This window comes from Squalius cephalus (genome assembly GCF_949319135.1).
Source record: "Squalius cephalus genome assembly, chromosome: 1".
NCBI lineage: Eukaryota > Metazoa > Chordata > Actinopteri > Cypriniformes > Leuciscidae > Squalius > Squalius cephalus.
In genome coordinates, this window is record NC_137122.1 from 47,732,762 (window position 1) to 47,747,300 (window position 14,539).

Genomic DNA, 14,539 nt, shown 5'->3' on the forward strand with positions numbered 1-14,539 from the left:
ATAAATAACTAAAACTTTTATTATTTTAGTAGTTATGCTAATACTAATCATAATATATAATGATAATAATAATAATAATAATAATAATTGCAATTATTATTATTATTCATATTATTATTATTATTATTATTATTATTATTATTATTATTATTAATAAATCTTGAACATGTTTCGTATTTTACTCCAAAATGAACTTGCAAAGCCAGAAGATTTATTACCCATGTTGTTTTGGTTTGTCATAGTAGCGAGTTGTTTAATTCGCGCCTGCGCAAAACTCCCAGTCTCGCGTTCACTGACTCGCGCGTGCAGAGCGAGTTCAATCTCGCGACCATCAAGAGCGTTTCAGGGACTTTGCTCTTTCAGGTACAGCATCAATGTTTATTTTTATTTTTTTAATTAACATGTATTGAGACAGTTGAATAAAAGAACGATCAAAATACCACGTTTATTTAACAAATTGCGCTTCGTCGCGCATTATTTCCAGAAGCTTCTATTGCAGCGCGTGCGTTAATCCCGTGCACCACTAATTACTGGTCATTTACCGCACTGTTGCATTAGACAGTTTCTTTGGGGTATTGGCTTCGGTACTATGCCTAATTGATTAAGCTAGGGTGCTGATCGGACACGTCATATGACGGGAATAATAATACATGCTTCCTTGTTTTCCAGCACATTGTTTTCTCTGCTTGAGTTGGATTCCTGTTGTGGAATATGGACTCACAGAAAGTGTCGGAGTTGAAGGCCTTTGTGCAGCTGTGCAAAGAGAATCCATCTGTGCTGCATCTGCCAGAGATGGGCTTCTTTAAGGCCTGGCTGAAGGGGTCAGTGAATTATGGACCTCAGTTGTTATTTGTGTTGTTTGTAGTTGTGTGTTTTTAGCAGTCATTCCAAATGTTACATTAATGTTAAAATACAAAATACATATTGTGTAATAATGTATGTTTCCATGCCAAAGTTTAGTGCTCATGCTAGCAGTCACACCCATATATTGCATGACATGTGGCTCTCAGAAAGTTCTAGTTTCATCCCTTTTCAATGGAGCCCATATGACCATTATAAAATGAAAATATGTGACTTTTTATAGAATGGGAGCAAACATACCATTATCAACAAAGAATGACAGCTACTCATGCAAGGTAAAGGACATTAATCGAAAATTCACTGGCATTATTACCCACCTTCAAATAAATCAATATTTGTACTAAAATATTGCCTTGTTTGTGTTTTCATTTGCTTGTAGGGAAGCTGTCCATGTGATGGGGCTCCCAAAGCATCTCCAGTATTCGAAACTACCCCGGCATCTGAGACTGAAGAGAGTGAAGTGGGTATGTTGACTCTAATATCTCCTTTAATATCTTTTGTTTGCTTTTCGTATGCCATCTTGATATGCCATCGCTCTGGCCTTTACCATGGCTTGGTAGTAGCTCTAAACTTTTTCCAGTAATAGCTGATGTCTTACGATTTCTCACTCTATGGCAGCATCAGCCTCGTTTTTTTGATTTTCAAACTAGGGCAATTAGTAGACAATGAAACCGATGTTAACAGAGTTTGATGTGAAGTTTTATTGCAGTACTATGGAGACTTTAGAGACTGAAATCGTTTGTCTGCACAGGTAATGTTTTGATATTAAGTAAGGGATAATGTATAGCGAGGCAGTTGTTATAGCGAATAACAACCCCGACAGGTTGAACGGGAGGCTCTTGAATCAGCCTGAAGGGGTTGTTATTCGCTATAACAACTGCCTCGCTATACATTATCCCGCTTATTACATGGCTACCTACAAAATAAATAAATAATTTGACACAAATTATTGATTTAAAAAGGAGTTTATTGATTTAAAAACGATTGTATTGCTTCCGCTAAAGAAAATAGTCCGTTCCGCGTCCATAGCAACGCGCTGTTTTTCATGGCAACGGTGTGTTATAGTTCGCAGTGGTCTGTTATCAAGAATTATACCATGGTCTCGATTCTGATTGGCTGCAGGGTGTCCATTAAAAAGTGATAGAGGACACCTAGTAAATAAACCGTCAGGTGTAACCAGGGAAACCAAGTTATTGTTTGTAAAAAAAACTTTCGATTTCGAATTGTAAAACTAATTAAAATATAAACTAATGTTTTACAAATGTGTTATTTGGCAAGTGACCATGGTATAAGCGGGTTAATGCCCTTCGAGGTGTCCATTGTCAGGTATTAGTGGACTTCGGCGGAGGCAAAAACTCCGCTGCGCGTCGGACGGTTCACGCCTCGCCGTCGTCCATTAATATCTGACAATGGACACCTCGAAGGGCATTAACCCTTACATAACAGACCGCATTCTACATTGGAATTCAACCAAGCCATGTAATAATCGCTAATAATATTTGATGTGACAGGAGGAATAATATTTGCGGGTCGGTAATCAATAGGCACGAGCGGACTGCGAGTCCAATAGCCAAGAGGCTATCTCGACTCAGTTCAGTACTCACTGATAGGCATTTTGAATAAAAGTTTTATCTTTCATGCTGCTAAGAGGATCAACGGCCACATATAGGTTACACTGCAGAGTTTCAGGAAAGACAACCGCAGTTTTAATGCAGAGTGAATCAGCTAAAATATCCCGGATATTAAATGACAGATTGGCAGTAAAGGCTCATTTTAATTTAAGTGTCTGAATAGCATATGGTATGATTTGAACAAATGTGCAGAGTTTTGCCTACCTGATGTTGATTTAATGCGTGTGCGGTCGCGGTCTTTATGGCTACATTCAGACTGCAGGTAAATGTGGCCTAAAACCGTTTTTTTTTTTTTTTTTTTTTGCTCACATGTGACTCGGATCTGTTTTTTGTCATGACGGTATGAACAGCACAAACCACATGCAATCTGATCTTTTCAGTTCTGATTTGGGCCACTTCCATATGTGGTACTAAATCCGATACAGGTCAGATGTTTTGCAATGCGACCTCAGTCTAAACCGTCAAATTCATGCGACTTTTTACGTCACTCTAGAGCAATATTCGCCACAAATCTGCGCTCATGGGAGTCAATTCAAAGATTTTACATACCCGACGTTATCAGGACAGTTTCGAAAGGTAGTCAGTGGAAGGACAGTGATGTTTTAGAGCTCAAAAGTATTACAGTGACAGCTCTATATATAAGCAAAACATCATACATTTTGCATCTCAGAGTGCAGATATGCTCTTATTTTGTAACAACTGTTTCTTATAGTTACATTATGCTGTTATGTGAACATGAACTGGCATTCATTTCTCCAGAAATCGACAATGAAGGAGTGATTGAGCCTGACACAGATGATCCTCAGGAGATGGGTGATTACGAGAACCTGGAGGTAAATGCAGTGAATGCACAATGGGCATTTTATTTGTAGCAATAAAGGGCACACATCATGAAAAATCTAAATTTTCATTATCCTCTGAGATAAGAGTTTTTTTATCCACGATTTTGCAATCTTGCAATTGCAGCAATGAATGCAAATTCAAGCAATCGCCGAATTATTTGTGGCATCTTGCATTTTTTTCCTTGTTTCTGAAAAAAAAAATGTATCTGAGGGAGGAGGTAATAGTATTATTAGATAAACAATTTTAATGTTTTGAATGAATACAGTCATGCAAGTGTAAAAATTGCAAAAACAATATCGCAAACAATAGTAAAAATAGTCCAAACATAATCAAATGTACAATCAAAAAAATAAAAAATGTCAAAACATTAAATAATTATTTTTTAAACCATTTGAAATGTATAATTTGTAATCTGTTACATTGTACATTTACATTTAATCATTTAGTAGACGCTTTTATCCAAAGTGACGTACAAATGAGGAGAACGTACAAGCATCTGTGTGTCTAGCACAATTCTGTATTGTCAGCAAAGTTGCTGGACAGAATTTACTGTATCTGGTTGTGATCAAAGTTTGTTAAAGGCTTAAATCATGCTCTTAATATAAAGTGAAATTATATAAATGGGATGATGGATCCACTTCCTTTAATCTCAGATCACAGATGAGATGATGGACCAGGCCAATGAGAAGAAGATGGAAGCCATTGAAGCGTTGGGAGATGGTGAGCTGCCTCTTACTTAAAATTATAACAATGTAATCAGTTTACATTTCCTTAGTTGTGGTAATAATTAATGATAAAATCATGGGGCTCAACAAAACACACCAATTTTTCAGGTGACCTACAGAAAGCTCTAGACATCTTCACAGAGGCCATCAAACTCAACCCAAAATTGGCCATTTTGTACGCCAAAAGAGCCAGGTATTAACCAACCCCTGCTTTGGTTTTTGCCGACCTGTTTTCTGATTGGCTGCTGTGCTGATTGCCTGAATCTGTTTGTGTATTGCAGTGTTTATGTGAAGATGCAGAAACCCAGCGCTGCCATCAGAGACTGTGACAGAGCCATCGACATCAACCCAGACTCAGCCCAGCCTTATAAATGGAGGGGGAAGGCGCACAGGTAACAGACTGAATGAAGAGACGTCGTTTCTGGCCTGACACTTCACTTTGTGTTGTGCTCAGTGTTTTCCTGCTGATGAAGATCTCTCGTTCTCACAGGTTGCTTGGCCATTGGGAGGAAGCCGCTCGAGACCTGGCGATGGCCTGTAAACTGGATTATGATGACGAGGCCAGTGCTATGCTGAAAGAAGTCCAACCAAAGGTATCTGTGCTGAACTCTTGTTTATGACTCTTCCTCAACAACATCTGAGCTGGTGTGATTATTTTTTGGGGAAAAGTTGTGGTAACTGCCATCCAGAGAACCCTCGATCATTTGATTTTTAGGCCCCAATAATATTTGAAGGCTAACCCCCAACCCCAATTTCTACCAGATAAAATGTTTTAGACCTTTTACATAACTAGAAAGAACGGTTTTAGACCACAATCATTTATTAGTATGGTGTAGAGCAGGGGTGTCAAACTCAGTTCCTGGAGGGCCACAGCCCTGCAGAGTTTAGCTTCAACCCTAATTAAACACACCTGATCAGCGAATCAAGTCCTTCAGGCTTATTTGAAAACTGCAAGTGTTAAAGCAGGGTTGGAACAAAACTGTGTAGGGCTGTGGCCCTCCAGGAACTGAGTTTGACACCTGTGGTGTAGAGGCTCCTTTTGCGGCTAATCGGCATCAATTAATCTTGGGAATGACAGATACAATTCCTTCACAGTGGCCAGAAAGATTTTGAGCCATTCCTCTTCCAGAACAGTGGCCAGGTACAAAAACTAATACAAATGACAAAAAACACATTTAAATAAAACTGAAAATACAAAAATAACAGCTAGCTCAACATATTAATAAATACTATAATAGTATATAAGTAATAATAAAATAACACAGTCTATCATCCCATTTGACATCCAGAACATAATCTGGTATGACAGAACATCTGATACCGCAGCGGCAACCCTGCAATACGGCCAAATATACATACAGTTTTAATTATTCAGACACCTGCTGAAAGTTACACTTTGACTTCGGATAAGATAACAAAATATAAAAGCATCCAAATATTAATTTTGGGTTGACTGTATAAGCACAGATTTCATGTCCTCTGAAACACACATCAATGTGAGTTTCATTGCTGAAACTATTATATTTGTTTCAAAATATTTCATTTCTAATATAGCTAATATAGTATCAGTTCATCTTGAGAATGACACATAATTCCTTCACAGTGGCCAGAAAGATTTTGAGCCTTCAGACAGTGGCCAGGTCACTATGTGATGCTGATGTAGGAAAACGTTTTCTGACTTGCTCCTCCAAAACGCCTCAAAGCGGCTCTAAATATTTAGATCTGGTGACTGTGCAGGCCATTGGAGATGTTCAACTTCACTTTCATGTTCATCAAACCATTCTGTCAAAAGTCTTGCTGTGTGTATTGGTGCATTATCATGCTGATGCACAGCACCCCCTTCAGGGTACAGTGTTTGAAGCATTGGGAGCACATGGTCCTCCAGAATGTTTCGGCAGTCCTTGGCAGTGATGCATCCATCAAGCACAGTAGGGAATGCCATGATATCGCAGCCCAAACCATCACTGACCCTGATCCACCCCGTGCTTCACTCTGGGCAGCAACAGTCCGCGTGTTAAGCTTCTGTGAGGCTTCTCCACGCCGTAACTCCCACGATTGTGGGAAAGACAGTGAAGTTGAACAATACATGTTTCACATTGTCCACAGCCCAAGATTTGCCCTGTTGGCACCAATGAAACCGACGTTTGGCATTGGCACGAGTGACAAAAGGTTTGGCTGTAGCAGCCCGACCATTAATATTGACTCTGTGAAGCTCCTGACAAACAGTTTTGGTGGAAACAGGAGTCGAGGTGCTCATTTAATTCTGCAGTGAGTTGGGCAGCTGTGATTTTATGTTGTTTTGGAGCCAATCTGGGTTGTACCTGGACATCTCTTTCAGACAGCTTCTTCTTGCATCGACAGTTACTCCTGTGGACCCTCATGTCATTCCAAACCTGTAAGACTTTCGTTCATCTTCGAAACTCAAATGAAGATGTTTTTGATTAAATCTTAGAGCTTTTTGTCCTTCCATTGACAGCTTACGCAACTACCACTTTCAAGCCCCAGAAAGGTAGTAAAGACATCATGAAAGTAATCCATGTGACTAGAGTGGTTTAAACTCAATTTTAATTAGTTTGTAAATGAAGTGGTAAATTATGCTTTTTTTGTGCAAAGTATTAATCTCCAACGCATTCACGCAACAACATCCACTCTCGCGTCAACACAACACTCATGCGCCGTGGTGCTCTCGTGAATGTGCGTTGGAGATTAATATTTTGTAAATAATAAATTGTGCTATTTTTTGAGCAAACAATAAAATTGAGGTTAAACCTCTGGAGTCACATGGATGCTTTATGATGTTTTTTTCTACCGTTCTTGGGCTTGAAAATGGTTGCGTAAGCGGTCAATGGAGGAATGGAAAGATCTCAGATTTCATCAAAAACATCTTCATTTGTGTTCCGAAGATGAACGAAAGTCTTACAGGTTTAGCAAGACATGAGGATGAATAATGAATGACAGAATTGAAATTTTTCTTTTGTCACATGACAATATTTTTTTTTTAAAGGGCTCCTACATGTTGGATATATATTTTTCTGTAATTTTATATATTAAATTTTTTTTATATTTAAAGAATTAAAAGATCTGGGGCCTCATTTATAAAACTTTGCGTATGATTTGCGTCATAAGTGGTGTACGGATGAAACATAGGACGTGCGTACGCACAGAAATATTCGGATTTATAAAACCGTGCGCACGCACATCCTACGCAGTTTTCCCTTAATAAATCACAATCAATTCTAAATGTAGCGCAGCTTTTGCGGCTTCATGTCACGCCCATAGTTGCCCATAAATAGACCGTGAAACGCCCACAAGTTAATATTCATCGATTGCGAAATCATGGCAAACACAGAGAGGAAAACCAAGAAACGTAACTTCACTCACGCGCAAGCGTGAAGCTCATGATCAGCCATTGTGCGTCATTACGCATTGTGACGGCATCATGGCATTTTATTACCATCCATTTGATTGCATCTGACAAGCTACAGATGTGTTATGAGGATGAATTGCATAACATGCCAATATTATTGCAGAACATATTTATATCTTTTTGCAAATATGTGTTAATTTGCATTTCTGTTGTAATCTTCATTTGATTTTGTTTGTTTTACACTGCAGATCGATCAAACGGGTGTTCGTGTAGGCTGTTAATTGTAAGACTTGTTTTGTGAAGTCATGTTATTTATGAGAGGCAGTATTGCCATTTCTTTTACACAACGATCTACACTTTCACACACTTTCACGTGTTTCTTCCATCTGCCGACGGTGTCGCCATTTCTCATTTCACCCGTTTTTGTGCGTACGCCTGGGTCAGAGCTTGCGTGAAGGACCGCACATTTTCCCGTCAAGTTTGCTTTTTATAAATACCAATTATTGAGTAGAGAGCGGCGTACGCCGCCTTTTGTGCGTACGCAACGTTTATAAATGAGGCCCCTGGACACAAACAATAGTATTTATTTATTTATTTATTTATTTATTTATTTATTTATTTATTTATTTATTTATTTATTTATTTATTTATTTAAAGCATATTACTATTACTTAAATTATTGATGTACTGTAAGTAATAGTAATTGTTTTCTTTTAAAAAAATGGCAAAAACTTCAGTGTGTCTCATTTGATCCCACCGCTCTCTCTCACAGGCCAACAAACTCATTGAGCACCGGCGCAAATATGAACGCAAGCGAGAGGAACGGGAGATCAGAACGCGACAAGAACGAGTGAAGAAAGCGAGGGAGGAGCATGAGAAGGCACAGAAGGTAAGAAATTAATTGATTTGCATCAGGCCACTGAATCATCATTTCCTGCAGAGTTGGTCCTGTTAATGTGCGTCTGTGTGTGCAGGAAGAGGAAGCCAGACAAGAGGCCGGAGGGGCACATGGAGGATTCCCAGGTATCTTCCATTAAACTATTTATGTATATAATAAACCTGTTTTATTCAGAATAGCGCACTACTAAAATAATGATTTATTACAAAATGAAAAGAGATTACTGTTGATGTAACAGATTAAGGTAATATGAAAAGCAGAATTCAGCACATCTGTCTCTGATGTTGACATTTGTTCTGATCCTTCAGGAGGTGCTGGTTTCCCAGGTGGAGCTCCTCCGTTTGGAATGCCTGGACTTAATGAGCTGTTCAATGACCCTGAGGTTCTCATGGCCATGCAGGTAAAATAAACCACATATTGCTGAGCAGCACAACAGTGAGGTTGCATAAGCACTATTTGGATGGGATTAGCTTTACAAGAGTAATGTAATTTTACCACAGGACGTCTGTAATAATAATGGCTAATTCACATGGGATAAGAAATCTCAGTAAAACTAGCAGAAGTGGGAGGGCTAACTCGATTTACGCACCGCCGTCCTGTCATCATGTGTGCATTATTTTGCTTCCTGATATCATGTGCGCAAACACATATAACCTATATTTTTATATAAATATAAAACAGTTAGGTCCGGTCGAACGATGTGTTAATTAACTTCATTTTGGATTGTGTTGGTAATAGGCACTTACCTAATGCTAAAAGAAGTTACGTGCCTCTAACAAGTGCTTTCGATCTTCTTTTTGATCTGAATGGTGTGTAGAAAACACTTGAGTTTTGCCACAGACTCGTCCCAGCATCTAGAACGAAGCTGAATGCATTTTCAAACTTCTCCATGCTTGAAAAAACGTGGGAAACTACTTTTAAGCAGGAAATTATGTAATGTTTACTTAAAAAACAAAAGAAGTAGAAGTCACTTTTGATTAGTTTAATAACATCCTTGCTGAAAAAAGTTTTCATTTCATTAAATTTCATTTTATTTTTAAACCATACTGATCTCAAACTTTTGAACGATATTATAAATTTGATTCTTTCACTGTTTAGTAAACGATTCATTTTTATTGCGGTCACTTTTAATACATTTACATTGATTACTTCAGTCTAACTATTAAGATACCTGGTTGTTTATCTGATGAACTTGTTATTTGTATGTAACACACTTTGGGGGATTTTAATGTAGTTAATCACGATTACTTGCTCACACTTGGGGTTAATTGGGCTAGTTAGCAACCATGTAGTATTGGATTGAATTCATAAATGTCCATAATAACCTCTCCTGTATGTGACATTCCTGAGCATCTCAGCTGACTGTAATATCTACATGATGGTAAATTGTTAATGCATTCTCATTTTCCAGGACCCAGAGGTGATGGCAGCGTTCCAGGATGTGGCGCAGAACCCCGCCAACATCGCCAAGTACCAGGGCAACCCCAAGATCATGGCCCTGATCAACAAACTCAGCTCCAAGTTTGGTGGTCAACAGCCCTAAAAAGGGCCGAAAGAGTTCATGTCCAGTTCCAATACTCTGCTGTAGCTTTTTCTCACTGGGTTTCTTGGCATATATTACAGACAGTACTTAACTTAGAAGCTGTTTAACTAAAGTTACTGATTTTAGATATGTCTGGACTGTGCTGATGACAGAAGAAACTATGAAAGAGTATCGGAACAAGATCAGAGAGATGGGGTGCTTTTTTGGGGGGGTGGGGGTGGGGGGGTCGCTTGCTTGAGTGAAGCATGAACTGTTAGAATTGGGTTTATTCTTGTAACGTTTTGCTGGGGATGAACTATTGTGTGTGCGCTTCACTGAGGCTAACACATTTAGCACTTATGATCCTGGTCTCCAGATCGTCCTGGATTCTGGATTTGAGAGACTATTCTAGCTGACAGTTGCTGCATAGACAAACTGGATTTAACAAACGTGTCCATTCAGCAGCCAATCATTCCAGGGATTTAGTCGTCTTATCACCTTTATTCATTGAGATTGATAGATAGCTTGTTTGCGGTCTTGTGTGGCGGACTGGAGATCTGGTTTCATATCATTCTTGGGGTCTAGACTATATTCATACATATAAATTCTTATTTCCTGTCCAAAGCAATCAGTCAATCACTTCCTGTTAAGATTTCATGGGTGTTCCTTTCAAATGTTTTTTTATTAATGTTCCTCACCCTCTGTAACTTGGCATTGCTTTTTGTCTCTCATCAATCCAAAAAAAATTTTAAGTTAAATTGTGATCAACTTCCTTATTGTGACACATTTGCATCTTGTATGGAATTTCATGATTTAATTCAATAAACATTTTGGTTGTTGCAAGTGTAAGATGGCTGTTTATTTACTGCTGTTAAATTATGGTTGGTTTAAGATTTATTTTCATATGACGGAAGTCAGTGTGCTAATTTAAGAAACAAAGTCAAAGGTTTGAAGCGACATGATTAAATAATGACAGATTTTTCATTTTGAGTGGATTTACTTTCGCTCAGTGAGATGGATGCACAAATATTTGTGTCTCAAATAGATTACTGTGACTCAGTGGACTACTGTAGCCAAATCAGGACCTAATAAGGTTAAATAAAATAAATATTAGCATCCACACCAACTGCACAATATTATTCTGTTTATTATAAGTGCCCGCTGCTGTTTTGTCTGTTGCTTTAAATGCTCCAGCTCTTCAGAGCAGGATGGATTCTGATGGCTGTCGATGTTTTTATCGTTCATCAGATGGAAAAATCTCACAAAACTACAGGAGCAGAGTGCTACACAAGTGGCTAATCTAATCTAATTTAATATTTAAAGTAGGTAGGCATACAATTATGAGGATGAAATACTCCAAGGCACTCAACGTGTTGAACTATAAAGCTTTTAATCAACTGGGCTAGATCATTAAAAAGTGTAGATCTACGCGTTTCGGCTACACAGCCTTCTTCAGGATACATGTCAATTGTTCAAACAAGTCTTCTTAAACTATTAAAACTAGTTCTGAAAGTGATTTCAGCAATATCGCTTCTCTGTGCCATTATCGTTATAGTTGTGGTGGACAGTTATTCGTTTAAATTTAGTTATACCATGGTCTGGGTGAATACTCGATTCTGATTGGCTGCAGGGTGTCCATTAAAAAGTGATAGAGGACACCTAGTAAATAAACCGTCAGGCGTAACCAGGGAAACCAAGTTATTGTTTGTAAAAACTTTAGATTTCGATTGTAAAACTAATTAAAATATAAACTAATGTTTTAAAAATGTGTTATTTGGCAAGTGACCATGGTATAAGCAGGCTAATGCCCTTCGAGGTGTCCATTGTCAGGTATTAATGGACTTCGGCGGAGGCAACCGTCCCGGGCATTAACCCTTACATAATTGTTTTAACTATATCTTTATAGTATACAGGCCTTTAAAATCCAGTACAATAATCAGTATGTAATGTAATACTAATATAACATAGTACTGTATATAACATTCACAGAATTACATCAGGGTCTCTTCACTTGTGCACTGATCTAGAATCTGCTTCCATCATTTATAGATTATTTTTAGATTATTTTTTAACTCTTAATATTTAGAATCTGAGAATTCTAATCATATTATTCTTTTATTGTTATTATTTTAACAAGAGATGGAGCAGCCTGGGCTTTTAAAGTCTCTTAGATTAAGCCATCATGTAAATAGCAGCATAGAAATTTCTAAGTAGGCCTAATGTGTAAGAAGAATAGGATGCAATTGAAACTGACAGAGCTGTATTTAGAGGGACTTTATTGATCATTTACAGCTTTGAATGCTGTACACAGCACAGAAATAAAAAACAAGCATAATAATCCCAATGTGGACTTTAACAGGGAGAGAATTATGGCATCTAAACAAAAATACAGTTGAAGAAAATCAAATCCTGGATCTGAAGCTCAAACACCGGGTCGTCCAGACGCCGCTAATGACCATACCTGGAAAACAGAGCAACATTAGATCAGCAATAACACAAGTGTGAACATGTACAAACAACAGAAGACGTCAGGAACACCAATGCAACTTTCCAATGATAAAGTTCTAGAAAATACTAATAATGGAGGAAAACATAAGTAAATGGTTTACGGTGCTAAAAACTGATTCACATCATAATTTTTTTATATATGACCTTTTAACCTTTAATCAAAATAACTTTCTCTCCCTCTTGCAGATCATCTCTTCTCTGATGATGTGTTCACTGGCGTGAGGGCGGGGCAACCTGTCACTCACATGACATCACAGCAACAGCAAACCACAACCATCCAATCTATTCTACATTGACTAAGATCAAGTCCCACCCTACAGTTTTTCTTGTTCGAGAAGCCGTTTCACTCAGATATACGTCAATAGGGAAGAAAAGACGGTAACACTTTATTTTACAGTGTGTCCTCGTTACATATGTTACATGTACTTACCGTAGTAATAACAGTAAATTATGCATAATTACATGCAACTAACCCTCAACCAAACCCTAATCCTACCCTAACCCAATAGTAAGTACATGTAGTTGCTTAATATTACTCAGTACTTAAATATATAATTACACTGTAACAGTGACACCTTAAAATAAAGTGTAACCGAAAAGACTATCGCAACTTCCATTTTACGCCTTTAATGTTAAGTAGGATTCTCTATTAATACACTTCCTCGGTCTGCCACTTTTAATAAAGAAACAAAATCACTTACTTCTGAAACTCCCACTCTCTGTTGTCCAGGGGACACACCTGTCTGGTCTTCAGCCAGCGAGAGATGCAGTGGAAATGAAACGCGTGCTGCAGAACCAAAAGCACACAGTTAGAACCAAAATGAACAGACCTAGAGATCAAGCAGAGTGTGTGTGTGTGTGTGTGTGTGTGTGTTTGTGTGTGTGTGTGTGTGTGTGTGTGTGTGTTACTCACATTGCAGACTCCCCAGGCCACTGTACACTCCTCTGATGTAGCTGATGCCTGATTGGCCTGACACTCTATACCTGAAGGAAATACAGGTGTTAAAAATGAACTGGACGTAAATGACCATGACAAGCAGTTCACAGTGTGTTAAACAAGAAACAAAACAGAGAATGCCGTCAGATTAAAAGATCACTACTTACAGAGGTCCATAATGTGATTTCTACAAATGGCACAGTTGTCCACCACAATGTCCCAAGCCCACAAAGCCACGGCATTCCACTGCAAGAGAAACAGTTCAACCAATCAGATCTCAACACAACAGCATTGAAATTTGTAAATATTTTGTCAGTTTTAAATCGAATTTGATCTCATTCGCAAGTTTTCGTATGATCTGCGTCAGTGACAGTTATGTTTAGGGGTTTACATATGTATTTCTAAAAAATATATGTTTTTTAATGGAAGCCTGTTTCCACCACAGAATAATAAAAGGTAAATTCAACTTTTTCATCTCACAAAAGAAACTTTCGGAACCAGCCCATAATTTCCCGAAAAAGTTATCTCGGTAACGTTAGGCAGCTCCCATCTGATTCTCGTCATTCCCATCTGTGTTTCATTTCTATTGGCCTGGTTTGATAGTCTGTCGGATTACGCAGCAGAATTGACTAGAATTCGAATAAGGAACGCCCAAATTACATGTGTTTGCTTGATATCAGACTCTACATATTCTCGTGACATATTAAAAGCTGTTTGTTAATAATAAAAAAACATCCATTTGTAGAAGATGATGTAAAAATGGAGCGGACCACAGCAGCTAATGCTAACCGGGGATTATAAACACGTCGCTATGGAAGACTTTAAAAGTTAAGAAGACTAAAAAAAAATAATTGTATGTATACTTAACATCAACCCTTCACATTTACTTCTCAATCCGTTACCTTTTTCACTTCAAAACGCTTCTTACTGGCTCCACTGTTAGCTCCACTCGGGGTGTCCACATCCATCGCAGCCGCCATGTTTGTTAATGGTCTGCTCTCTCGCGAGAGTTAATGCGATCGCCTCGTTCCTCAGTTTAATAATCAGCGATAGGTTTTAATCATAAAACAATTCTGTGTCTTTTTAGACCTCTGCTTATTTGAACAATATTAATATATTCAAAAGTGGCTTTTCTCAACATATCTATTGTAAAGTAGTGTAGACTATACTGGTATGTTGGTAAATGGAAAACATTAGGTTCCACCGAGATTTGAACTCGGATCGCTGGATTCAGAGTCCAGAGTGCT

At 38.1% G+C, this 14,539-nt stretch overlaps 3 protein-coding genes across 4 annotated transcripts in view; 2 read left to right on the forward strand and 1 right to left on the reverse strand.

Moving 5' to 3' along the window:
• The window catches only part of LOC307159815 (SUMO-conjugating enzyme UBC9-like), an 84,589-nt gene that overhangs the window by 16,444 nt on the left and 53,606 nt on the right, over positions 1–14,539 (forward strand). The gene's annotated exons all lie outside the window — the stretch shown is intronic.
• On the forward strand, positions 239–10,696 carry st13 (ST13 Hsp70 interacting protein). Its single transcript, XM_079873419.1, has 13 exons — positions 239–363; positions 670–821; positions 1,085–1,136; positions 1,241–1,325; positions 3,252–3,325; positions 3,989–4,055; positions 4,169–4,253; positions 4,342–4,452; positions 4,551–4,653; positions 8,200–8,316; positions 8,402–8,450; positions 8,634–8,725; positions 9,737–10,696. Exons 2-13 carry the CDS (start codon positions 712–714, stop codon positions 9,866–9,868), a joined length of 1,077 nt encoding a protein of 358 aa, XP_079729545.1. The 5' UTR covers positions 239–363; positions 670–711; the 3' UTR covers positions 9,869–10,696.
• rbx1 (ring-box 1, E3 ubiquitin protein ligase) lies at positions 12,107–14,291 on the reverse strand (the record flags this gene model as incomplete). Of its 2 annotated transcripts, XM_079893975.1 has the most annotated exons (5): positions 14,195–14,291; positions 13,460–13,538; positions 13,269–13,339; positions 13,057–13,142; positions 12,107–12,308 (listed from the first exon to the last, which is right to left on the reverse strand). In XM_079893975.1, exons 1-5 carry the CDS (start codon positions 14,270–14,272, stop codon positions 12,296–12,298), a joined length of 327 nt encoding a protein of 108 aa, XP_079750101.1. In that variant the 5' UTR covers positions 14,273–14,291. The 2 variants fall into 2 exon arrangements, with proteins under 2 accessions (XP_079750101.1, XP_079750102.1); XM_079893976.1 differs by lacking the exon at positions 12,107–12,308 and having other exon boundaries at positions 13,053–13,142.